Source organism: Elephas maximus, chromosome 9 (assembly GCF_024166365.1).
Source record: "Elephas maximus indicus isolate mEleMax1 chromosome 9, mEleMax1 primary haplotype, whole genome shotgun sequence".
Lineage (NCBI taxonomy): Eukaryota > Metazoa > Chordata > Mammalia > Proboscidea > Elephantidae > Elephas > Elephas maximus.
The window spans coordinates 92,172,003-92,199,118 of NC_064827.1; the positions used below are offsets into that span (position 1 = coordinate 92,172,003).

General features: G+C 40.2%; 1 protein-coding gene across 3 annotated transcripts in view; it reads left to right on the forward strand.

The window, feature by feature from the left end:
- The window catches only part of PCSK5 (proprotein convertase subtilisin/kexin type 5), a 492,175-nt gene that overhangs the window by 24,502 nt on the left and 440,557 nt on the right, over positions 1 to 27,116 (forward strand). For all 3 annotated transcript variants that reach the window (XM_049895206.1, XM_049895204.1, XM_049895205.1), the window contains exon 2: positions 21,302 to 21,406. In XM_049895206.1, coding sequence (XP_049751163.1) covers positions 21,302 to 21,406 — 105 coding nt within the window. The remainder of the gene's footprint in view (positions 1 to 21,301; positions 21,407 to 27,116) is intronic.

Consider the following 27,116-nt stretch of genomic DNA (forward strand, 5'->3'; position numbering starts at 1 on the left):
ATCAGAGTAGGAAATAGAGAAAAATGAAAAGCTGTGCAAAACATTATCTGCAAATTGTGTTCCAAATTTGCTGTATCATCATGTACCCTGAGTGACTTGCCTGTGCATCATTAACTTGCAACAGATTTGAACTAATTATTAACTCAACCAGATGAATTTACTTGAGTGTTATCATAAAGGACTCTGAAATGTCAGAGTATGACAAAGCTCTGTAAGATTTATTGCTTGAATCTTGCTGGATCCAGCATTCCATTAAGCAGAGTCTTTTGTCCACCCACCCCTGCCTCCATCACCACATTGGACTTGGTTATTCCTCACTGTTGGGAAGAACGTGTGTGTGTGTGTGTGTGTGTGTGTGTGTGTGTCTGTGTGTTTTAATTAAAGGTAATTTATTTGTCTTAAACGAAATGCCTCTTCCAACAGTTCGTGGCTTAGGAAGAGTCCTGTTATTGGTGTCCTAAAATGTACATGCTCCTTAGGTAGTTAGACTCATTGGGTTTTAGACTTGGGAGCAATACTTCACCGAACAACCTCATTATGCAGATGAAGAAACTGAGGCTCAGGAAGAAAAGGTTTGGATAAAACGTTGAACTGGTGTGTAGCAATATCTTCAAGCTGTGATTATTAAAGCGACTGCTGGGAGTTGCCTAATAAGTAATGTAGGAAAGCTTTTCTAGTCATCTTGGTACTTTGTAGGGTTTATATATAGTTATTAATAATTCTTGCTGATAATTTTTGTATTTATCAAGACCTATATTTTTCTTTAGGAGATAAGTGTGTGGGGGAATTGACCAAGGGATTTCGTGTGTGTGGATGTGTGGTGTATGAGCAAAGTACTCAGATTTAGAGGCAATATTTTTTCCCTAATTCTGCCTTGATAAGAAATGATAGATACCTTTCCTGACTTTGAAACAGCACAAACCCTGAGGAGTAGTTTATAGTTCTGCCATGGTGACTGTTCAGCCATAAGATTGGTCTAGTTGCTAAGGAGGAGTCCCTAGGTGGTGCACACATTTCACGTGTGTGCCAGCTAATCAAAACGTTGAAAGTTCAAGTGTACACAGAGGTGCCTTGAAGAAAGGCCTGGCAGCATACTTCCAAAAAAATCATCCACTGACAACTCTATGGCGCACAGTTCTACTATAGGCAATTGGGTTGGCAAGTGGCTAATGCAAGATCATCCTGGTCAGTCCCTTGAAACCAAAAAATTCATTCCTTGGGAAAGTCAGAGGTTTATTTTGGGAGAGGTGAGCATAGAAATCGTTTTGCAAGTAGGAAAATGACCATGTTATTATGGTGGTACCTTTACCCATGACTGCAACGCGCAGGGCCAGCAAGCTAAGCTTAGCTTTCCTTGGCCAATCCCGGCTGTATTACGTGGTTTGTTAAAACTGTGCGACTGAGGGGTAAGTTGCTGCATCCATCACTTTGAGCAGCGTAAGTTCCATTTATGGGTCTGTGTAATGTACGCACAGTGACGGAAATAACAGAATAGAGACATATCAGTTTATCTAACGCAGTTGATGTAAGAATTAGGATTAACGTGATTCACCTGAAATGGGAGTAAATGCTGTGGCCGCTCAAACCATTCTCCACCCTGGGTTTTTATCACTTTACTTTACTGGGGCTTTAAACCTATTTCACACCTTAGCTGCAGAATGTTGGCAGGTTTGAACTAAGAGAGAGGGAAACTTGTGAAGCCCTGCTCTTGTACTAAATTGGTTGCATCTATTTGAGCCATGCAAATGCAGCAATAACCAGTGTTTGGAATATTAAAATAATTCATGGATTAATTTTTAGTCTTGTAGAAGCCTTATACAGAAGCTTGATATATATATTAAATTAAATGTACTTACTATTTCTTCATTTATCCAAATATGAGGCATTTGTCCTGATAGTATATGTTTTCAGTTACTGCAAAAATCTGTAAACGTTACAGCGATTCTTTTGGTGAGACACTGTATTGGGTTTATCTTTTATGTCAACAGAAGGTACTTAGGAATGATGGAAGAGAGCTGCTTAAACTCAATCTGCCACACCAAGTACATTTTCTTAAACATCACTTCTGACTTTCAATTTTACAAACATTTACTTGGTAGGCATAATGGTTATTTAAACCCTCTTCCTGGGTCTATTTGACATATATTTAAGACCAAGAGTGCTGCTAAGATAAAGGCCAATGGACTTTTTATATTAAAAAAGAAAAGCATAGAATTTTAGTCAAGTTCAGGAATTGTAAAGATATTAATCCTAAAGTTAATCAGGTTGGGGTTGAAATGTCAATAAAAATTGAAAATATGACTCTAACCATAAGTTACGATATTCTTTAGCCTGTTCAGGTTTAGTATAGAATAGAACAAATAGCACTGAGCTTGGAGTCAGGAAAACCTTGTTTCTATCACTTGCTAATAGTATAAACTTGGGTAAATCACTGGATTTAGCTGGCCCTCAGCTTTATTATTGGGAAAATGGGGATAATAATTACTTATCTGTTCTAAAGAATTCGTCGCTTCACTCCTTCTACAAATGCTCCCTGAGCATCCGGTCTGCACCAGGCACTGTAAAGGTGGAGGAAACAGTGCAGTTGTTGTTAGCTGCTGTCTGCTTGGCCTCTGACTCACGGTGTCCCCAAGGGAATGAATTGCTGCCGGTCCTGCACCATCCCCATGATCGGTTGCTGCTCAGATCGTTGTGATCATTTGGAAGTAGATCACCAGATCTTTATTCCTAGTTTTTCTTAGTCTGTGGAGCTTACCAGCAACATGCAAGCTTCCACTGACAGATGGGGGTAGCTGCACCTGAGGGTCATTGGTTGGGAATATGAACCTAAGTCTGCTGCATGGAAGACTAGAATGTCTGCCACTGAACCACCCATGTCCTCATGCAGGGAACATTTTAGTATTTTAAAAAAGTTAATAAAATAAACCACTTGGCAGATAGCTAGTAACTGGGGAAGGCCACTGAGTAATGAGGAAGTGTTATTTGAACCGAGATCTAAAAAATGAGAGGAATTAGGCACTGGGGTATAGAAGAAAGGGAATTCTAGGTAGAGGGAACAGCAAGTGCAAAGGTCCAGAGACTGGAAGAGTAACCAGGGAGGTGGGAAGAGAAAGCTGAACAGGAGCCAGGTCTGGTAGTCCCTCATGGGCCCATTAAAGTCGATTTTTATTCTATTATAAAAGTAATGGGAAGTAATTACCAGTTTTACAGAGGGGTATGAAATTATCTTAATTGCTTATATAAAGTAATGTATGGGAAGGCGCTTTAAAGATGGAAACAGCATCTGAATGTACATTATGTATAGAATAAAATACAAGACAAAAGCACATGGCCTGATGAGTTCTTTTATCCTGTTTACTAGATTGTCAGATTCACAAAATGGACAACTCAAATGGTGCTAAGATACACAGACAATTCAAAATACTTTCCATTATTTTTGCTTTTTGGGGGGGTCAAAATGTGTGTGTGGGGGGGGCAGATCTACCTTGATAATATTTTGCTTAAACTGATGTTCAACTTTTGTTGCCTTCTGTGAGCACACACCTGCTGAAGGGCTGGGTGTCAACTGGGAAATAGCATTAGGTAGATTAAATACCTGCTTCTGAGCAATTCGATTTGGAACCCTGGTGGTGCGGTAGTTAAAGAGTTCAGCTGCTAACCAAAAGGTCAGCATTCACATCTACCAGCTGCTCCTTGGAAACCCTATGGAGCAGTTCTACTCTGTCCTATAGGGTTGCCATGAGTCGGAATTGACTCAATGGTAACAGGTACCAGTAAGGAATTCAAAGAGTCCTGCATAGATAGTGTAAATAAAGCAAGACTCCAAGAGAAGGTATTGATAATTTAATGCAAATAAAACCTGTTTGATAAATTGAGCACATCTGCTGACATAGTTGTGATGATATTTGGGACTATTTTATTCATCTTCCCAGTGCTTCGTGAACTCCTGTTGAGCCCGCTGAAAATAACATTTATTCTACTAAGGCATCTGTTGAGATATCAAAACATTTTACTTGAAAAGAGGAAGGAAAACATGTTCTGATATTTACTGTTTGAGATATTTATTGAAAATTTAGAAATCATTATTGGCCCTTCTTTATGGGAAGCAGAAACTAAGAAGATACAGTTCACATAAAGTAAAATATGACAGGACCTAAGGATTATGGGCGGGAGCCCTGGTGGTTCAGTGGTTAAGCACTTGGCTGCTAACTGAAAGGTCATGAGGTTTGAAACCACCAGCTGCTTCGTGGGAGAAAGATATGGCAGTCTGCTTCCATAATGATTTACAGCCTTGAAAACTCTATGGGACAGTTCTACTCTGTCCTATAGGGTCACTATGAGTCGGAGTCAAATCGGAGGCAATGAATTTGATTTTTTTTAAGATTATGAGCAGACAACTTTTAATTTTTAATAGCTACTTTTATGAGCATATATATCACCTGTGAATTTTTAGCTCTGAAACTTTACTCTTTCAGTTATAAAAGGAACTGAGTTTTTATCAAGGTACTCTATCATCGATAATTAACCCCTCCCTTGCTCTGTGAATATTATTAACGTTTTTAATTATCTGCTGTTGTCGAGCTTGGATAAGATTCTTCTTGAAATCCAATTTTATTTTGAACACAGATTGGGCTCATAGTATCATTAAAAGCTACAACCTAGAAATTAAAACCCCTGGTGGTGTAGTGGTTAAAAGCTATGGCTCCTAGCCAAAAGGTCGGCAGTTTGAATCCACCAGGTGCTCCTTGGAAATCCTATGGGGCAGTTGTACTCTGTCCTTTAGGGTTGCTATGAATTGGAATCCACTCCATGGAAAGGTTTTTTTTTTTGTTTGGGTTGTGCCCTGTAGATTGGTACACGTGTCTGTGTAGGTTTGTATTGCATCTTGGCTGCACAGATAAAGATAGACAACAGCATGCCTGCATCTTTGTGCCTAGGCTCTGATTTGGGGGTGGGAGGAGGAAGGAATTCACATTTCTATCAATCTCAATCTCACAGGCACGTGCCATTGTTGCTGATCTGATGCTTCTGGTCCCTGGGCCACACTTTGAGAATCAGTGCTTCATAGGTTTTTATTTACTTTCAAGGCAGCTCTATTAGGTGTCGGGTTAACAGCTAAAGCTTTGAGCCATTTATACTTTCTCATTTTTATTTCAAAGTTACTATTGTTTCAGCTTTTAGAGTATTTTCAAATGATTCCATAATATTAGCATAATCAATTGTATTTTGTTGGGGCTAAGCTGGGCAGTGGAAAGCAGTATTTTACCAAGAAATGTCCAAATGTTCCATCCATCTTATAAAACAAAGGCTTTAGATATTGTGAGTAATTCTCAGGGTTCCTGTTTGTGACGTGTAATTTCACATGTTGAGCATGGTTGCTATGGCTTTAAGGAAGCTCCTCAGTTGAATAAAGCCATTTCAGTACTAATTTTTAATCCAAACAAATGTCTTCCTAACTTTTTGCTTTTCCGTTTGCATCACCTTTCCAATTTCCTCATTTTGATGTCTTGGCTTTTTCTTGATCACGGGTAACTGAGGTATAATTAACATAATAAAATTCACTGTATAGTTCTATGAGTTTTGACAAATGTGTATAGTCATGTAACCCCCACCATAATCAAGATTGCCATCACCTCAAAAAAAAATTCTCTGGTATACCTTTGTAATTAGCCTCTCATCCCACCCCTAGGCCCTGGCAAGCACTGATTTGGATTCTGTCATGGTTTTTCCTTTTTCAGAATGTCATATAAATGGAATCACACAGTATGTAGCTTTTTGGACCTGGCTTCTTTCCCTTAGCACAGTTCATTTGAGATGCATTTATGACGAATCAGTAGTTTGTTCCTTTTCATTGCTGAGCAGCATTCCATTGTATGGCTGTACCAATTTGTTTATCTGATCACCAGTTTGAAGGACATTTCGGTTGTTTCCAGGGTTTGGTGATTATGACAAAAGCCACTATAGACATTGACATATAGGTTCTCATGTGAACATAAAGTTTTGTTTCTTTTTATTTCTTCTCTAGGAGTAGGATGGCTGGGTCATACAGAAAGTGTTTGTTTAATTTTATAAGAAACTGCCAAACTGTTTTCCAAAGTACTCCCAGCAACAAGGTATGGGAGTTCCAGTTGCTCCACATCCTTGCCATCACTTAGTGTTACATTTATGTCTTTCATTTTAGCCCTTTTAATAGGCTTTTACTTGGGAAAATGGTCAGCTGCTTACAGTGGCAGAGCCTTGGAAGCTTTAAGCACAGGACCCAGCCTCACATCTGCTTAGATGCAGAACTTCATATCTGGCTAGAAAATGCTTCTACTTCCTTTATGCTATTATGTCACATGTGTTGCTGTTTCACTGTTATTCCTCTGCTTTGGACCCAGTTTTTTGGTCACTAGCCCACAGCGCTCCACCATCCACCTGTCAGTTTGTCATACTGTAGTGGCTTGCATGTTGCTGTGATACTGGAAACTATGCCACCTGTGTTTCAAATACCAGCAGGGTCACCCATGATGGATGGGGTTCAGCAGAGCTTCCAGAGTAAGATAAATTTGGAAGAAAGGCCTGGAGATCTAGTTCCAAAAATTAACCAATGAAAACCCTATGGATCACAAGAGAATATTTTCCTATATAGTGCTGGAAGATGAGCCCCCAAGGCTGGAAGGCACTTGTATACATAGTGGCCACAACAAAGGACTCAAGCATACCAACGATAGTGAAGATGGTGCAGAACCAGGCAACGTTTTGTTCTGTTGTACGTGAGATCACCATGAGTTGGAGTCAACTGAATGGCAGTTAACAACAATAGCCCACAGTGTTAACCTTGCTGTCTCCCTTAAGGACCAGTATGGGAACAAATAAGCGGGGCAACTTGGAACAACTATTAGCAAAGGATATAGGGGCATTTCTCCTCCTAATAGGTTTCTCACTGAGGCTGACCAGGCTGTCAGCTGGCCTTTCAACACATGTGGTCTCTATCCCATGTTTTTAATGCTCACAACTTTTACACTCTGAATCTTCTCATTCAAAAAGATCATGGGTCATTTAAAATGTTGCAGAGCTCAAAATAGCCTCTTCACCAGGAGGATAAAATGTCAAATTCTAAATCTGGTTCTATCAAATACATTTTTCTCATTTTTTTGGAGGAGTGCATTTGAAATAATTAGAGGAATGAACAAAAGGATAAAGCACGCCAGTTACATAAATGATAAAATCACATGAAGTAGATATTTTCTCATTTAAACTTATTTCGATTAAGTAGATAGGAATATTTGAATGTAGATCATAGAATTCAGGGTAAATAGTTCTATTTCTGCAGAATGAGATGGATAGGTTAGAACAGTGTTTCCTCACTTGGCTGCTCATTGGAATCACCCGGAAAATTTTAAAAAAAGAATACGGGTGCCCTGTCCTTAACTCAAACCCTTAAATCAGAATCTCTAAATTGGGGGTGGGAGGCATTAGTATTGTTTTAAAGCTCCCAGATAATTCTAATGTATAGCCAGGGTTGAGAATCACTGGCCCTAAAGAGAAAATATACTGTACCAGGAATAATTTTAGCAATGTTTCCACCTATCAAAATATGTACCATTTCTATTTGTTTCCGTATGTGTGGAAACACTTCAGGTTGCTAACGAAAAAAAAAAAACAAAAACCATGAAGCCGTGGGGACAATTCTGACTCATAGCAACCCTACAGAGCAGAGTAGACCTGTCCTATAGAATTTTCAAGGCTGTAAACCTTCATGGAAGCAGACTGCCATATCTTTCTCCCGCAGAGCGGCTGGTGGATTTGAACCACTGAACTTTTGGTTAGCAGCTGAGTGCTTTAACCACTCTACCACCAGGGCTCCTGTCAAGTTGCTGAGTTAGTGGCTAATATAAAGAATACAGACCTAAAGTACCTGGCCTACCATATAGGCTACCTGTGGCCTTTCTCTCTGAAGCTCTCTTGGACTTCTTCCTGTGATGAGAAAGTGAAAGGTTACGTGGGTCTTTCAAGCAAGTGTAACAGCTTAAATGATCATTTCTTTTAGTTTCTTCAGCAATTACTTACAGATTAGTTTTTAAAAACTTTAAAAAGAGTAGTTGACTATAAATAGCAGTAATAAGTGTTCTTATCTGAGAAATATAAACAATGATTATTTTACATGAAGGACTTAATTATTCATTTTGGACAAAAATAGATTGAAGAAAATAAAGCCCTGACATCATTTCTAGTTCACTTTTTTTTTTGTAATTAATGAATTATTATTATTTTTAAACATATTATTGTGCTTTAGGTGAAGGTTTACAAAGCAAATTAGTTTCCCATTCAGTAACATATATAAGAATTATTCCGTGGTTTTGGTTGCAGTTGTCGCAATGTGTCAGTGCTCTCCCCATTACTACCCTGAGTTCCCTGTTTCCGTTCGTCTGGTTTTCCTGCCTTCTCATCTTTGCTTTTGGGCAGATGTTGCCCTTTTGATTTCATGTAAATGATTGTTCTAAGGAGCACATTTCTCATGGGTGTTAATGTTTATTTTATAGCCCCGTCTGTTAATTGGGTGAAAGGTTATCTCCAGGAGTGGCTTCAGTTCAAGGTTAGAAGGATGTCTGAGGGCCATAGTCTCCAGGGTTTCTCTAGTCCCTGTTGGACCAATAAGTCTGTCATTTTTCATGAATTTGAGTTTTGTTCTACATTTTTTCCCCTTTCTAACCAGGACCTTCTATTGTGATCCCAGTCAGAGCAGTTAGTAGTGGTAGCTGGGCACCATCTAGTTCTTCTGGTCTCTAGCTAGTGGAGGCTGTGGTTCCTGTGATCCGTTAGTCCTTTGGACTAAGGGCTTCCTTGAGTCTTCAGTTTTCTTTACTCTGCTTTACTCTGACCAAAAGAGACCAAGAGTTGTATCTTAGATGGGCGCTCGCAAGTTTTTAAGACCGCAGACGCTACTCAGCAAAGTAGAATGTAGAACCTTGTCTTTATGAACTATGTTATGCCAATTGACCTAGATGTTTCCCAAGACTATGATCTTTAGCTTGCAACCCTAGTAGCTCAGTCCTGTGAGGTGTTTGGTTATATCTAGGAAGTTTCCATGACTGTGCCTCCATGAGCTCTATATATATATATATATATATATGAAAATACATGCAACACATACAAATATATATGTAGAAATGTCCATAACCAAACCTATATATGCATGTGGTTGTACTCCCATACACCCTCCCACACTTAGCAGGATTGTATATGTTATAGTATTTACTGTAGTTGCCTTTTATTCTTAGGTACCTTTCTGTGTCTTCTCTTGCTTTGGTCATGTTGTGCTGACTTCTCCTCTGTTTTGTATTGCCTTTCGCTTCACAATGGAGCCCTGTTGGTGCAGTGGTTAAGAGTTTGGCTGCTAACCAAAAGGTCGGCGGTTCGAATCCACTAGCTGCTCCTTGGAAACCCGATGGGGCAGTTCTACATCTGTCCTATAGGGTTGCTATGAGTCGTAATCAACTCCATGGCAATGGGTTTGGTTTGGTTTTGGTTTCCCTTCATCAAAGTTAACACATGTCTGCTATCTAGTTAGTGGTTTGCCCTCTTTCCCCCCTCATCCCTGGTAACCATCAAAGAATGTTTCTGTGTGTAAACCTTCTCTTGACTTTTTGTTCCCGTTCTGTCATGGATTGAATTGTATCCCACCGCCCCCCCCCCCCCGCCCCAACAAATTTCTGTCAACTTGGCTAGGCCATGATTCCCAATCTTGTGTGATTATCTACCATTTTTGCATCTGATGTGATTTTTCTACGTATTGTAAATCCTACCTCTCTGATGTCAGGGGGAAGCCCTGGTGGCATAGTGGTTAAGAGCTACGGCTGCTAACCAAAAGGTCAGCAGTTCAAATCCACTAGCCCCTCGTTGGAAACTCTGTGGGGCAGTTCTCCTTTGTCCTATAGGGTTGCTGTGCATTGGAATCAACTCGACGAATGGCAATGGGCTTATGATGTCAGTGAAGCAAGATTAGAGGCAGTTATGTTAATAAGGCAGGATTCAATTTACAAGATTAAGTTGTGTTTTAAGTCAGTCCCTTTTGAAATATAAAAGAGAGGCGCAAGCAGAGAGACAGAGGTACCTCATTACTACCAAGCAAGAAGAGCCAGGATCCAGGATCCCTGTGCTGAAAAGCTTATACGCCCGGGGAAGATTGACGACAAGGACCTTCTGCCAGAGACAACAGAGAGAGAAACCCTTCCCCTGGAGCTGGCACCCTGAATTTTCACTTCTAGCCACCTAAACTTGAGAGCATAAATTACTGTTTGTTAAAGCCATCCACTTGTGGTATTTCTCTTATAACAGCACTAGATAACTAAGACAAGTTCATTATTAAGTAACTTACAAACTTATTCAAAGTTGAATGTTGAACGGAAATAATTCTTATCTGTAATATACTAATATGAAAAATTATTTGAGTACTCTTGGGAAAATATTCTGATTCAGTAGAGAAGACATAAATTTTAAATTTACAGTTGACACAAGGGGAAATGACAGACTCAAGTCGGAAAGTTATCTCCATGTGAGTAGGGACTTTGTTTTGTTCCCTCTCTATCTGCAATGTCTTTGGATCAGTGCTTGGCACACGGAACGTACTCACCCAGTAAATAAATGGCTGTCTAGACAGGCTGTAAAACCACAGAGTAGAATGTAGAAATTGGCATTCAACAGGGTAAATGTAAATTTCTATCATTTATATTTGAAATATTAGAATATAGACTGGAGGAGAACTAAAATAAGAAGAGTTTCTGAGGGTTATTTAGTTGACCAAGTTCCTTGTGCTAAAAATATTCCAATTTTAAGCTGCTTCTATTGGAAGTACTTTGCCAAGGGAGGTCATGATACCGTGGACTCTATCTTGGCTACAGCATACCTGGAATCTCAAGAAGTGTGTTCTGGACTCCAAGTTTTCTGGGGAGACATTACAAATGTTGGCTTGTCTAGGGAAAATAAGCCTGCAAAGTCTTGCCTTATGAGGAAAAAATTGAAAAATTCAGATGTTCAGCCAGGAATTAGGGAAGACTTGATAGGGGCGTGTTGATTGTCTGGCTCATGGAAGAGGGAGGACGCTACTGGGCAGGCTCCACAAGCCAGAACCAGGAACAGTGAGTGGATGACAGGAAGGCAGATTCAGGCTAATTATCTGGAAGAAGTTTCTAACAAATGGGCTGTCCCAGGAAATGCAGGGCACAGTGGATAAGAGCTCCACTGCCAACCAAAAGGTCAGCAGTTCAAATCTACCAGCCACTCCTTGGAAACCCTATGGGGTAATTCTGCTTTGTCCTATAAGATCGCTATAAGTCAAAATCAACTTGAAAGTATCAGGTTTGGTTTTGGCTATGCCACTTTGAAGAAGGGACTCCTGCATGCAGTGGGAAAGGTTAGAAAGACTTGTTAGGGCCTTTCCCAACTCTGAGATTCTGTGATTTGCTTTGAGGCAAATCCCATGTCTCATGTGAACAGCGGGACAGACTCTAGGGTTCTCACCTGAATCTGGGAGAATTTGGTGCTTAATTTGTTATATTTTCCATTTCCTTGGTGAGATTGTTGCACCTGTTTCTTAACACACTTGATAAGGGTTTATAGTCAAGATGTTTTTGGTTATGTGCTTTGAAGATGAACTATGGGGGCCTGAGTTCTCCTCTACATTCCTGGTCAGGCGGTTTCAGAACAAAATAATGAGACCTCATGTTGGTAAGAGCAAGGGGGTGGGATGCAGTGGGGTTATATTTGAATGTGCCCATAGATTTGGGAGCATGTGGCACTACAAAACCCTTTGAATAATTTTAAGTAAAAGCAAAGTGCTATGACTAGAAAAGGCTCAGACTGTTACTATCATACTGACCTAGTTTCAAATGGTGGCTTGGATATTCCTTACTTGGGCATGTTACTGAACCTCTCTCAGGTTTAGATGCAGTTTTATAAAATTGGAATAATAGTCCCTCATTTGCAGGTTTCTTGTAAAGATTAGATATAATACAGGAAAGCATGCAATAGATGATGGCTTTTATTATTATTGTTAATTACACAATGGTTTTGAAAGTAGACAAGCCTTTTACTAGTTCTGTTTTGCTGGGCAAGTTACTTTCTCTTGGACTTCAGTTTGTTTTGAGAATTGAGTAAGATAATGCTTACAAAGTGCTTAGCAGAGTGCCTGGCCAATGTTAAACACTATATTTAAGTAACAGAGCTCATCAGAAATCAGTAACTGAATACCCAGGGAGTCCTGAAAATTATGAAGAATAGAAAGACTCCAAATACAACTGGTCTATCTAGTTTCATTTCATTTGCTTCTCATGGATGTCTGCTGAGATACTACTTCTACGTTGTATTAATTTGGTATTGCTACTGTAATAAATTACTACAAATTTAGTGGTTTCAAAGAGCTTACACGTCTGGAGCTCAGAATTCCACAGAGGGTGGACAGAGCTGCATCCCTTCTGGAGTCTCTAGGGGGAATCGGTTTCTTTGCCTTTTCAGCTTCTACAGGCCACCTGCATCCTTTTGACTCATGGCCCCTTCCTTCTTCAAAGCCAGCAGCGTAGCTTCTTCAGATCTCTTCCCTCCCTCCTTCTTTCTCTCTCTCTTTCCCCCTCTGCTTCTGTCTGCCTCCCTCTCATAAGGACCCTTGTGATTAGATTGGGCCCATTCAGATAATCCAGCATAACCTCACCATCTCAACATCCTTCGTTTAAATCATATCTGCGAACTGCCCTTTTGCCATGTAAGGTAACATAGTCACAGGATCAAGGATTAAGACATAGATATCTTTGGTAGGTGGAGGTGGGGAGAAGGCACCACATACCTGCAGGTTTTCAGAAGGTTGCCTCTGAAACCAAAGAGATTAGACATCTTTCCTTGAGCATCCTGACTTTTAAGAAATAATTGTAGCGATTTTGCTCTGAATTCATGTACCCCAGGGCCTTTCTCTGAAAAGCTCAAATGCTCAGTCTGAACTATAAGGAATTTTAGAAGAAATCACAGAGCTTTTTGAGAGACTGACTTGAAACTAAAATCTAAGGAAGATGTTTTCTGTGTTTTGTGATATTCCATGGCCCACTGCAATAGCATTTAAAATGCGTAGTACCAGGGTATTGTGCTTGTTTATCTTAGAATGCCCTTGAACCTTGTGGTGAAAGTATGCCTTGTAGATATTTCCCCACTGACATGAAGACTTAATGTAAGTTTCCCGAGGTTGGCAGTAGAGCTGGAAACGGAGGCCAGATTTCTTGACTCCTTAGAGGGCGGGAATGAACTTTTTCTTATTCCCTGAGATACTTGGCAACACTTTCTTTTGCTGTCTGCTCAAAGTATGCTGAAACATCCCTAAAAACATCCCCTCTCTGTACATCTCTTAGGAATGCAGTCTTCTGGATAATTGAGATCTCCAGGTAGCTGCACAATAGTCACAATGCCGCACAATCTCGTGACATTCGTATGATTGGCTGAGGATTGAACTGTTGTGATTCATAGGATTTTTATTATCTTATCTTGGAAGGTCCACTGAAACCTGTTCCGTATCATAGCAACACACAGGCCTCCATTGCCAGATGGGTGGTGGCTACACTTGAGGTGCATTGGCCTGGAATGAAACCTGGTCTCTGCGTGGAAGGTGGAAATTCTACCGCTAAACCACCACTGCCTCGCAATACCTTTACCCTTTACTAACTGTGTGGCCGTGGGCAAGTTCTTAAAACCCTGTGTGCTTCTGCTTTCTTGAGTGTGAGTTGTGGATAATGCTATCTGTTTCATATTGTGAGGATGTAGTGAAACAAAGCCTGGCACTTAGTTTGTGCTCCATAAATATTAGCAATTTTTTAGATTTTGGCATTCCCTGCATCCTAATTTAATATTTCTTCATGAATTCAGAACCTTTGTTATAAATGTCCACTTAATTTCATTGATTCCAAGAGGTCATTAACTAATGGAATGAAGGAAGGAACTGAGAAATATAAAGGTAGAGACTTCGGTGATTATGTGGTCATTGGTGGGAAATTCTAAATTTCAGGTGTGTTTATACATGTGATGATTCATTCGTTCATTCGACATTTATGAATCATAAAGCCTATGTTACATTATAAATGTTATATCACAAAAAGGGCTATAAAGGGCTGAACAAGAAACCTTCCCTGAGGTTAAGGCATTCTCACTGTTGCTTTGACTTCCTCAAGGCAGGAGCCATTCATTTATTCATTCCTTCATTGTATATATTTATTACATGTGTTCGCACTATTAATAGGAGCTGGGGCTAATCAGCAGTGAACGAATAAAAATCCCTATCCTTATGGAGTTTACATGCTAGTGGGCGGAAGACAATGACTGCAGCAAATAAAGAGAATATATAGTATGTTAGGAGTCCCTGGGTGGTGCAAATGGTTAACGTGTTCGGCTGCTAACTGAAAGGTTGGAGGTTCAAGGCCACCCAGAGGTGCCTTGAAGAAAGTTCGGTGATCTACTTCTGAAAAAGCAGCCATTGAAAAGCCTGTGGAGCACAGTTCTACTTTGACACACATGAGGTTGCCATGAGTCAGAATCCACTCAATGGCAACGTTTTTTTTTCTCTTCCCCTTTTTATATGTTAGGTGGTGGTTGGTGTTATGGAAGAAAAATCAGGGAAAGAGAAATGGGTATTCTGAGAGGGTGATTGCAATTTTAGATTGTGTGGTCAAGGAAAGCTTCTCTGAGCAGGTGACATTTGAGCAAAGACCTGAGAGTAGCGAGGAAACAAGGCATAGAGATTTCTGGAAGAAGAACCTTTCAGGCAGAGGAAAAGCAGGCTCAAAAGCCCTAAGTTTGGGACTGTTCCTGCTAACTTTGAGAAAAGCAATCGTATCTAACATCTCTTTGGTTCTCCTTTGAATGCCATAGACTCTGGAACACAGAAGACAAATATAATTGTTTGAATATTCTCACTATTTGGGGAAACACTAAAGGAAGCATTCATCATGTTTTGTATTTTAAGAAGGGCAAGCAATATATCCACCCGCCGCCTCTGTAGTTTTCTGTCTAAATTGAAATGAGGTTAACAAGTGGAAGTTTCAGGCTTGCCACTTTTGGGCAGTGGAAAGAGGTTGGCCAGCAAAAACAGTGTTCTTGGTGAGTGGATTCTTCCCTGCCTCACCTGAGAGAGTGGGAAAAGGTGTGAGCTGGAGGATAAACTCAAACTCCAGCTAACTGTGTTTTTCTGTTTCCCAATCTACAGACTGGAAAGAGAAATCAGAAAACAGCACTTATAACTTTTGAAATCACCATTATTAAGATAGGAGTTAGGTGTAATAAAATGTAATCATTTTAGTATACAATTGGATAAATTGTTGACAAACATACAGACCCAGCGGTATGCTTATAAATGCTTAACGAGTGACTTTTCAGGGTAACAAGGAAGTCCTAATTTTTAGCTGTTTTACCCAGTGCTGCTATAACACAAATACCACAGGTGAGTGGCTTTAAAGCACAGAAATTTGTTTTCTCACAAAATCCAAATCAGGGTCTCGACCAAGTGAATTCCTTCCTTTTCAGTAGCCCCAGGTGTTTCTGGGTTCCTTCCTTGGTTTGTAGACAATCCCTCCTCTGTGTCTAATCTGCTGTTTTTATAGCTCAGATGTGATTAGGTTTAGGACACACCCTACACTGATATGGCTGCATTAACATAACGAAGAAAACCCTATTCCCAAACAAGGATTACATCCACAGGTTAGGATTCCAACACATACTTTGGGGAGGACACAGTTCAGTCTATAACAGTATCATTTGCCAATTTTTAGTGATGCAGATACTTCCATCCTTGTTGATTTCAAGTCATCAACATGATGTCACTGAACTGGAAAAGTTGAAATCAGCTCCTGAAAACCTATGAACTGGTTCCAGCACACTTAGGCCCTTACCACTGATGTAATTACGTCCACATTCAAGATACAGAACATTGCCATTCTCAGCGCTCCAATAAGTTTGCCCACGCCTTTTCCCAGTCAGTCCCTACTCCACCCCCAAGCAATCACTCATCTGGTTTGTCACTATAGATTAGTTTTTTTTGCCCTAGAATTTCACATCAACAGAATCATGGAGCATGCACTCTTTTGTGTCAACATAATATTTTGAGATATGGTCATGTTGTTGCATATATCAGTAAACCAAAAAAAAAAAAAAAAACCCAAACTCATTGCCGTCGAGTCGATTCCGACTCATAGCAACCCTATGGGACAGAGTAGAACTGCCCCACAGGTTTCCAAGGAGAGCCTGGTGGATTCAAACTGCCGACCTTTATGGTTAGCAGAGGTAGCTCTTAGCCGCTACGCCACCAGGATTTCTGCATATATCAGTAGTTTGCTCCTTTTTATTGCTGAGTAGCATTTCATTATATGGATATACCACAACTTATTTATCCTTTTACCTCTTGATGGACATTGTACGATGTTTTCTGTTTGGAGCTACTATAAAGACAGCTGCTGTGCACATTTGTGTATGAGTTCTGCTTGGAAATTTACCTTCATTTCTTTTTACCTAGGAATGAAATGGGTGGTCGTGAGGAGGGTGCATATGTCATAAGAAATTGCCAAACTGTTTTCTAAAGCAGTTGGGCCATTTTACACTCTCACTAGCAATATTCCGATGCTCCACAATCTCACTAAAACCTGGTGTTGTCCGTCTTTTTAATTTTTGCCGTTCTCATGGATGTGTAGTGCTACCTCCTTAGGATTTTAATTCGCATTTGAGCATGTCTTCATGTGCTTATTGACCATGTATGTGTCTTCCTTGCAAAATGTCTGTTCAAATTTTTCCCATTTTTTGAGAAGTAAATAATTTTTCAAATAAGAGCACAGAATTTGGTGATATCTATAAATTGGAAGAGGCAGGAGGGAAAATGAGGCAGACCAAACCATTAGAGAAAACTGACAGGTTCATCCAGGTGGCCATAGTGCCAGTGACCTTGGTTCTGAAGGTCCCCGTTTGCCTGGGATTGACCCAGTTTTAACACTGAAAGCCTTGTGTCCCAGAAACACCTCAGACCAACTGGCACAGTTGGTCACCCTGTATCACTATGTATAAGGAAGGTGCAAACTATACATGGAAAGTCATTAGTGAGAAGGTTTTTAGCTGCAAACACAAGAGAGGCTGTTAGTAGTGAATGAATCCTGAAGCTTCTCACCGGGGCAGAGCCAGAGTAAAGTGTGGGTCTTAGGCTGCCAGCCCTCTGCTTAGAATTTAATAGCTCTTTGTGACATGAGGATTTGGGAACACTGGGAAGTTTCCCTCCTACTGCCAGGGAAGAAATTCCAGTGATGACTGTTTTTGGAAACACATGCACTATAGACTCATTTATTTGGCTTAAGTTTTAATTTTCTGTCCCTAAGATTACAAAGACATTGAATCTTATCAGTCATTTATACCTTAATATAAAAGCAAGGAATGTTTGTGTGTGACTGTACAGAAGAGGAGTGTAAGAGGGCTGACAAACCAAAAACCAAACTAAGGTTCACTGCCGTCGAGTTGATTCTCACTCATAGTGACCCTATAGGACAGAGTAGAACTGCCCTATAGAGTTTCCAAGGAGCAGCTGGTAGTTTCAAATCGCCAACCTTTTGACTGGCAGTCAGAGCTCTTAACCACGGTGCCACCAGGGCTAACAGGGAGGGCATTTTTCTTTCCTTCCTTTATATAGTGTTAAGGCAAAGGTTGGTTGATCTGTCTGCTATTGATTTTATACCTCATATACTCTTATTTTTTTTTTTATATACTCTTATTGTTTCTGACTTATTTATAAAATGCTTCTATGTTAGTTATATATTGTTCCTTATTTTGGTGCTGTTGCTATTTCATAACTTATAAACACCGTCATCTTTTGTTTTACATTACCCCAGAGGAGCTAGATGAAATGCTTGCTTATAGACAATACTACTGCTTTGTTTTCATATGCTGTCTTTCTTTTGAATAACTCCCAACATGTTATGACATTTTTCTTCTTAATGTTTATTAAATACCCTCAGCATGCTTTGTGCTTTTGAAAGAATATAAAAGCACAATTCTTGCCAATAAGGGATATACATATTAATAGATGAGAGACATAAACATGTATATATGTTATATATAATTCTGGGAGGTGATGGACTTTTTTTTTTTTTAATGACGGAGAATAACTGAACTAATGCAGTATTATTCCTTAGTTGTTGTGTTGGAAAAAATTACATATACATGTTTATACTTTAGGGTCGCTATGAGTCGCCATTGACTACAAGGCAACTGGTTTGGTTTTATATATGTATAGAGAGAGAGAGAGAGAGAGAGAGATTTCTTAACTCACAACCTTCAGAACCATAACCCTGGCAGTGTTGGCATTTCAATTAAGGGAGAATAATTGGACTGTTTTGCTGGAATTAGCCTTCATTTGATAGTTCTGCTGCTCATATTAGAGATTTTGAACTACATATAGCTTTAATGTGTGTAATTCTAGTTCTTCACAGATTTAGATTTTTATACCGTTCGTTCAGCAGTCTTTTCTGAGAACTCATGTGCTAACAGCTGCAAATTAATTGGTGAGCAAAAACAGATTAAGTCCCTGCCTCAGTGGAACATACAGGTGGGGACAAAGACCCTAAACAAATAACTGTACTAATCAAGGTATAATTACAGGTAAATGTTCTTATGATTCTATGAGATGATATAATAAAGGAACCTGACATGGTCTGGGGAATTAAGGAAGACATCCTTAGGTGAGACATACAGGAGGAGGACGAGGAATCAAGATGGAGAGGATGGAGGTAGGGGAGGGTGCTGCAAATAGAGAGAACATTGTTGTTGTTAGCTCCCATGGAGTTTGCCCTCTACTCATGACGACCCCATGCACAAAGACTGCCTGGTCCTGGACCATCCCCATGATTGGTTGTTGATTGGGCTGTTGTGATCCACAGGGTTTTCATTGGCTGATTTTCAGAAGTAGATCCCCAGGCCTTTTTTCCTAGTCCATCTTAGGGAGTTCTACTGAAACCTGTACAGCATTGCCTCCACTGACGGATGCATGAGGTGCTTTGGCTGGGAACTGAACCTCTTACACTGAAAGCGAGAATTCTACTGAACTACCAATACCTCACAAGTCAGGAGTAGGGTTCAATTTTCCAGCTTTCTACTCACTGCCCCTCCCTCTCCCCCCCTGCAAAACAAACAAACTCATTGCCGTCCAGTTGATTCTGACTCATATAGACCCTACAGGACAGAGTAGAACTGCCCCATAGGGTTTCCAAGGAGTGGCTGGTGGATTCGAACTGTCAACCTTTTGGTTAACAGTTCGAGCTCTTAACCACTGCACCACCAGAACTCCTCCCTATTTACTGTATTTGATTGGAATTCCAGTTTGTACCAATGAGGCCACAAAGGATCCACAAACGTCTTTAGAAAGAATTTCATGCACAGTTTGGGTTTAATCGTTGAATTGAATTCAGTCATTGCCATAATCAAAGAGATTTAATTATAGCTGAGTAGACATGATCTTAAACACACTGACATTTTTCACATTAGCGATGGGTTCTCTGTAAGGTACTCCCTCAGGGATTCTATGTTCTGAGAACGTAGAACTCCACAAGCTCTCAGGGAACACTCTTGACAAAAGCTACATAAGATGGAAACTCTGAGTTTCTTGTGATTTTAAGATTTTCTTGTAAAGGATTACAGGGTCCTTCCTGACCCTACCCTTAGTCCTCTGGAGTCTTAAAACCAGCCTGTAAATCCTTCCTGAATCACTCTCAGAGACTGGGGCTGGCATCTGCACCTTCTTCCTCATTGTTCCTACCCCTTCAGTGTTCGGATCAATGAGATGAGAGTCTCCCAGAGCCCTTACTCACCCCCCCCCCCAGGATCTCTTCTATTGTATAGATCAGTGTCTATTTTAATAAAAAAAAAAAAAAGTGGTTGGGAGACTTGAAACTTTCTTTCAAATCTAAACGATTATGAGACACTCAAATAGAGTGTAAAGCTCCAGTGAGAAGATGTCTCATAAATGGAACAGAAATTCGGTTCATCTTTATTGCAAGGGGTAGGACGATAATTGAGAATGTGACAAAAAGAAGAAATAAAACCTAAACCTTTTAGTGGGGAAAATTAAGATGAGCTAATGACTTTTTCTTTTTTGAATTGAGAAAAGCCCAACCTTTGAGTTGTCCCAATTGCAAAATATCCTGTTTGACTGATGGTCATTCTTTTAGGGCAGAGCCATGATGTTCTGGAGAAATAGCCAATTTGATGCATTTGCCCAAACCAAGTAAAGTCTTACTGTCAAAGACTGGAATTTGAGAGGTGTGGTGATCTTAGAAATTAACTAGCACAAATTCCAATTTTATAGAAAAGGAAACCGAGGTTTAGTTAAGTGTATATGACTTACCCAAGGAGACAATTCTGGTGTGCCATCAGTTGGATCTAGAACTTAAGTCTCCCATCTTATTCGAATGGTTCAATTTCTATCATGTGGCCCAGGTTTTATAATCTGCTGAAAAAATAATGTTTTTTTTTAGCATTTTGCTTGTTTGTTTTCCAAAGTAGACATGGACTTATTTTCAAAGCTATATTACACAAACCTATTTTTAACTAAGGAAAGGGATATGTAAATAAAAAGACTAAAATGGTTAAGAATAAGGTACAGTGCACTGAACTGTTTTTACACAGAAAGCTTAGTTGAATAGGATGTGGGATTTTAGTTTTGTTTTAGAAATTGCCATTCCACTTTTTGTTTTGAAATAAATGAACGAGGACTGTGCATTTATACTGTTTACTAAAGTCAGGAAACAAATTAAGTAATGTTATCTTTGTGAGTGATCTCCTGCTGAAGACTTATTTCAAATGAATGGTATAAATAATCTAACAAAGTACTTCATTGTACATTTCCGGGAGCAAAGAAAATGCAATGTGTTTTAATAACCAGATAGCTACTTGATTTTTTTTTTTCCTTCCCCACATTTGGATATAAATTGATATAGAATTACTTAAAATGCTGCATATAAATTAAACATTAAAAGGGAGATATGGACAGGTTAAGCTACCCATTATAATCTTTAGTTCTGCAGTCACTGCCTCAAGGACACTCCATTTCATATCACATGTCCTTTTTGAAAAGCGATCACCAAGGTTCAAGTAACATTTAAGCACACCAGGCAACTGCATAATTTATGGACCTTTTTGTATTTTTATTTTTTTGGTTTTGTGTTTTTAATTTAATGAAAAACAGGAAAACAAGTTTTTTGTTTTTTTCCCATGCATTAATGTCTCTTTCTTTTGCTCTTTCCTTCCCACCCTGCCTTTGCAGATTGGGGCCCTGAAAGACTACTACCACTTCTACCATAGCAGGACGATTAAAAGGTCAGTTCTCTCGAGCAGAGGAACGCACAGTTTCATTTCAATGGAACCAAAGGTAAGAAGAACCAGCTGGGTGGGGACCAAGAGGCAAAGCTTCTGCATTTTTCATTGGTAATATCACACTAGGAGGTGATGACCAGCATGAAGGCTCAAATTCCTAGAGTGTCATACGATTCTTTGGTTCTAGTGCCTTTGCTTCCTCTTCAGGCAAGGAATAGGCAATGGCTTGATTTTTACTGATGTACGATTATCATCCCAGTTGCAGAGCCCAGGGGTATCCATAGGAATGAGCTCTTATGGACAGTGGAGAGACAGGGAGAGAGAGACTGGGATTGACGTGTTAAGAATACCATGCTGTCTGATCATTTGCATACAGATATGAGGTGCTGAGCTCTATAGAAGGAAGGATCTCTTCCAGAATCCGTAGGGCAGGCCTCCAGTCACAATGAATCATCACTATTTTAGCTGGCATTAACAGAGCCATGCGTTTGGCCTCCCAAGCACCAGACTGTATTTGGAACTGGTGGGATACTGAGAACAAATGGAAGGATAGAAGCAGGCTCCTCCTCTTCAGGGCTGCTGTATAGCACACTGCCTTTTGAGGCTGATCGTGTATCTTTCTTATACATTGTCTTTGCTTTGGGTTCTTTTGGATCATACAGAGAGCATACCCCAGGATGAATCTAGAAGTAGGTATGGTAAACCCAGGATTCTTATCCCATTTAGAGATGGAAGGCAGCTTGGAAATGGGAGATAGAAAGTTGGGGAGGACGAGGAAAACAAACCAATAACTGGCCACTAAGGTCTTTGGGGGCAGGTTAGAAAATATCTACCATTATCTGGGAAACCCTGGTGGTGTAGTGGTTGAGTGCTACAGCTGCTAACAAAAAGGTCGGCAGTTCAAATCCACCAGGCACTCCTTGGAAACTCTATGGGACAGTTCTGCTCTGACCTGTAGGGTCACTGGGGTCAGAATTGACTCGACTGCAATGGGTTTTGTTTTTGTTTTTGATTAAGTTTGAGGAAGGGACTAATTTCTGACAGAAAATTAATTGGCCTCTCAGAGGTGTCAAGTAAACAGGAAGAGAGAGCAGCTGCCCCAACTCGTCCCAGTTACTCTGTGTGTGGGATCCCTGCCCATTATTTATTGATTAGGATGGTTGTTTTCCATTATGGTTTGGGTTTGCTGTTTGAGCTCGTTTTCAAATAAATTGTGAACAAGTCCCTACCAGTAAGCATAGCAAGCTCAGCTAGAGATTCCTCAAAAATTGTATTCCTTATTAAAGCAAAATTTAGTGCATAAATTAGGTTTTCAGTTTGGAATCCTGCCCTCTGTTATGTGCCACAATTCACCTCATTTCATTTTTTTCTGGAATATTATGACACAGTGTTCATGATTGTGAAATTGTGACTTGGTGGATAGAGAAAGCACCTGACTTCTAGGTCCCGATTTTTTGTGGGATGTAGGAACATCCCCTAATGCTTTCTCTTTAGTGGCCTGTGGATTGGATTTTCTTTTCCTTCCTCTCTATTCAGAATTCTATGTTTCTGGAAAAGCAGTCTATTGGGACATTTCTGAATTAGCTGTGTTTTCGAAGCAAAGTCGTGTTTTTCATCTGTTAAACAACTCTTTCAAAGGTTTCTTGAACTTGGTGATTAAAATGATTCCAATCTCTGACCTCATGGGTAGTCAGTGTGAATTTGAAAAACCAAGTACTTGCTGGTTTGGGAAGGAAGAGCAGAATATAATGAGACATTGCTTTCATGATGAAGGGTTTACTGAACGGAGCTATTTCGATCCTTAATCTTCTCTTGGGACATCTTGGTCTTCATTTCTTCCTTTTTCAGTGCTCCGAATAGCATGTGTCTGAACAAACAGAGACATTGAGTGCTGGGACAGATAGTACCTCAAGTGTACGCCCTTTCCTCACACAAACCAGATGAGCTGAGCCACTTCAGGCCAGCCCAAGAGTGCGTGCTCGGTTTCCTTTCTCCTCAATAAAAGAATGTCCAGAGCAGGGCCCCATCTTACTCTTCATTCTAATGCCCCCTACCCGCCATTGCCACCCAGCCAATTATGCAAAAGGGCCACAATTCTCCCAACTTTGCAGACAGAGGTTGTGATTTGGCCACAATTTGTTTCAGATGTTTCTTGTAGTTCATTCATTCATTCATTAACCATTTCTTCAGCCCCTAGTGTATACTAGGCCCTGTGTAAAAAAAGGCCCTGTGTTAGGCCCTGGGAATTCAGAGATATAGTGGTACCCCAAGGGAGCTCACTGTTGAGGTCTACCGCAGTAGCTTTCAAGGATCTGAGGATATTTATAGTTTACAGTGTTTCTCAGTGTCGGCGAGGAAAGCAAAGGAGAGGGAGGGTGTTCTATTATATTCCTCCTTCTCCATCTTCCTTCTCAAAAGGCTCAGGCCCACATTAATTTCTTTTCTTTTAAATTTAAAAAAATTTTATTTACAGCACAGCTGCAAAAATTTTACAGAGAATTCCTGTATACTTTTCCCAGAGTCCCCTAAATGTTGACATTTTATCACACTTTATCTTTTTTTTTCTTTTTCTGTGTATACATATACACGTATGTGTTCACACACATATAAAACATACATATACATACACGTACACATATGTAGGTTGTTGGTGTAGTTTTAGGGTGCCGTCGAGTCGATTCCAACTCAGAGTGACCCCTGTGACACAGTACAACTGCCCCAGAGGGTATTCTTGGCTGTAATCTTTACAGAAGATTGCCAGGTCTTTCTTCCACAGAGCTGCTGGGTGGGTTTCAACCACCAATCTTTCGATTAGCAGGTGAGCTCATAACCATTGCACCATCAAGGCTCCTTATAGATATATAGGTATATCTATATAAATTATAAACTTTTTTTCTGAAAATTTAAGAGCAAATTGTGGACATGATGCCTTTTTACCTCTAACCCCCCAAAAAAGAAACCCGTTGCTGTTGAGGAAATTCCAACTCATAGCGCCCCTGAAGGACAGAGTAGACCTGCCCCATAGGGTTTCCAGGGAGCACCTGGTGGATTCAAACTGCCAATCTTTTGGTTAGCAGCGGTAGCACTTAACCACTACGCCACCAGTGTTTCTTTTTTACCTCTAAGTACTTCATATTTACCTCCACATGTCTGTCAGTTTGTCATACTGTGGGGGCTTGCGTGTTGCTGTGATGCTGGAAGCTATGCCACCGGTATTCAGATACCAGCAGGGTCACCTATGGAGGACAGGTTTCAGCTGAGCTTCCAGACTAAGACAGACTGGGAAGAAGGATACGGCAGTCTACTTCTGAAAAGCATTAGCCAGTGAAAACCTTATGAATAGCAGCGGAACATTGCCTGATATAGTGCTGGAAGATGAGCCCCCCAAGTTAGAAGGCACTCAAAAGATGGCTGGGGAAGAGCTGCCTCCTCAAAGTAGAGTTGACCTTAATGACGTGGTTGGAGTAAAGCTTTCGGGACCTTCATTTGCTGATGTGGCATGACTCAAAATGAGAAGAAACAGCTGCAAACATCCATTAATAATCAGAACCTGGAATATACGAACTATGAATCTAGGAAAATTGGAATTCCTCAAAAATGACCACTTCGTACCCACTCCCATTACCCATTACCGTCGAGTAGATTCCAACTGATAGATGAGTCACACCCACTAGGATGGCAATAATAAAAAAGACATAACATCGATATCCTAGGCATTAGTGAGCTGAAAAGGACTGGTATTGGCCATTCTGAATTGGACAATCATGTAGTCTACTATGCTGGAATGATAACTCGAAGAGGAATGGTGTCGCATTCATCATCAAAAAGAATGTTTCAAGATCTATCCTGAAGTACAATGCTGTCAGTGATAGGATAATATCCCTACAGCTACAAGGAAGGCCAGTTAATACGACTATTATTTAAATTTACGCACCAACCACTAGGGCCAAAGATGAAGAAATAGAAGATTTTTATCAGCTGCTGCAGTCTGAAATTGATCGAACATGCAATCAAGATGCATTGGTAATTACTGGTGATTTTAACGTGAAAGCTGGAAGCAAAGAAGAAGGATCGGTGATTGGAAAATATGGCCTTGGTGATAGAAACAATGCTGGAGATTGAATGATAGAAGTTTGCAAGACCAATGACTTCTTCATTGCAAATACCTTCTTTCACCAACATAAACGGCGAGTATACACATGGACCTTGCCAGATGGAACACACAGAAATCAAATTGACCACATTTGTGGAAACAGACGAGGGAAAAGCTCAATATCATCAGTCAGAACAAGGCCAGGGGCCGACTGTGGAACAGACCATCAGTTGCTCACATGCAAGTTCAAGCTGAAACTGAAGAAAATCGTAGTAAGTCCACAAGAGCCAAAATATGACCTTGAGTATATCCCACCTGAATTTAGAGACCATCTCCAGAACAGACTTGACACATTGAACACTGGTGACCGAAGACCAGACGAGTTGTGGAATGACATCAAGGACATCATACATGAAGAAAGCAAGAGGTTATTGAAAAGACAGGAAAGAAAGAAAAGACCAAGATGGATGTCAGAGGAGACTCTGAAACTTGCTCTCGAATGTTGAGCAGCTAAAGCAAAAGGAAGAATTGACGAAGTAAAAGAACTGAACTGAACAGAAGATTTCAAAGGGCCTCTCAAGAAGACAAAGTAAAGTATTATAATGACATGTGCAAAGAGCTGGAGACGGAAAACCAAAAGGGAAGAACATGCTCGGCGTTTCTCAAGCTGAAAGAACTGAAGAAAAAATTCAAGCCTCGAGTTGCAATAGTGAAGGATTCCATGGGGAAAATATTAAATGACACAGGAAGCATCAAAAGAAAATGGAAAGAATACACAGAGCATTATACCAAAAAGAATAAGTCGATATTCAACCATTTCAAGAGGTGGCATATGATCAGGAACCGATGGTACTGAAGGAAGAAGTCCAAGCTGCTCTGAAGGCATTGGCAAAAAACAAGGCTCCAGGAATTGAAGGAATATCAAATGAGATGTTTCAACAAACACATGCAGTGCTGGAGGTGCTCATTCGTCTATGCCAAGAAATATGGAAGACAGCTTCCTTGCCAACTGACTGGAAGAGATCCATATTTATGCCTATTCCCAAGAAAGGTGATCCAAACAAATGTGGAAATTATAGAGCAATATCATTAATATCACATTCAAGCAAAATTTTGCTGAAGATCCTTCAAAAACGGCTGCAGCAGTATATCGACAGGGAACTGCCAGAAATTCAGGCCAGTTTCTGAAGAGGACGTGGAACCAGGGATATCATTGCTGTTGTCAGATGGATCCTGGCTGAAAGCAGAGAATACCAGAAGGATGTTTACCTGTGTTTTATCGACTATGCAAAGGCATTCGACTGTGTGGATCATAACAAACTATGGATAACATTGCGAAGAATGGGAATTCCAGAACACTTAATTGTGCTCCTGAGGAACCTTTACATAGATCAAGAGGCAGTTGTTCGGACAGAACAAGGGGATACTGATTGGTTTAAAGTCAGGAAAGGTGTGTTCTTTCACCATACCTAGTTAATCTGTATGCTGAACAAATAATCCGAGAAGCTGGACTATATGAAGAAGAACAGGGCATCAGGATTGGAGGAAGACTCATTAACAACCTGCGTTATGCAGATGACACAACCTTGCTTACTGAAAGTGAAAAGGAATTGAAGCACTTACTAATGAAGTTCGAAGATCTCAGCCTTCAATATGGACTGCATCTCAACAT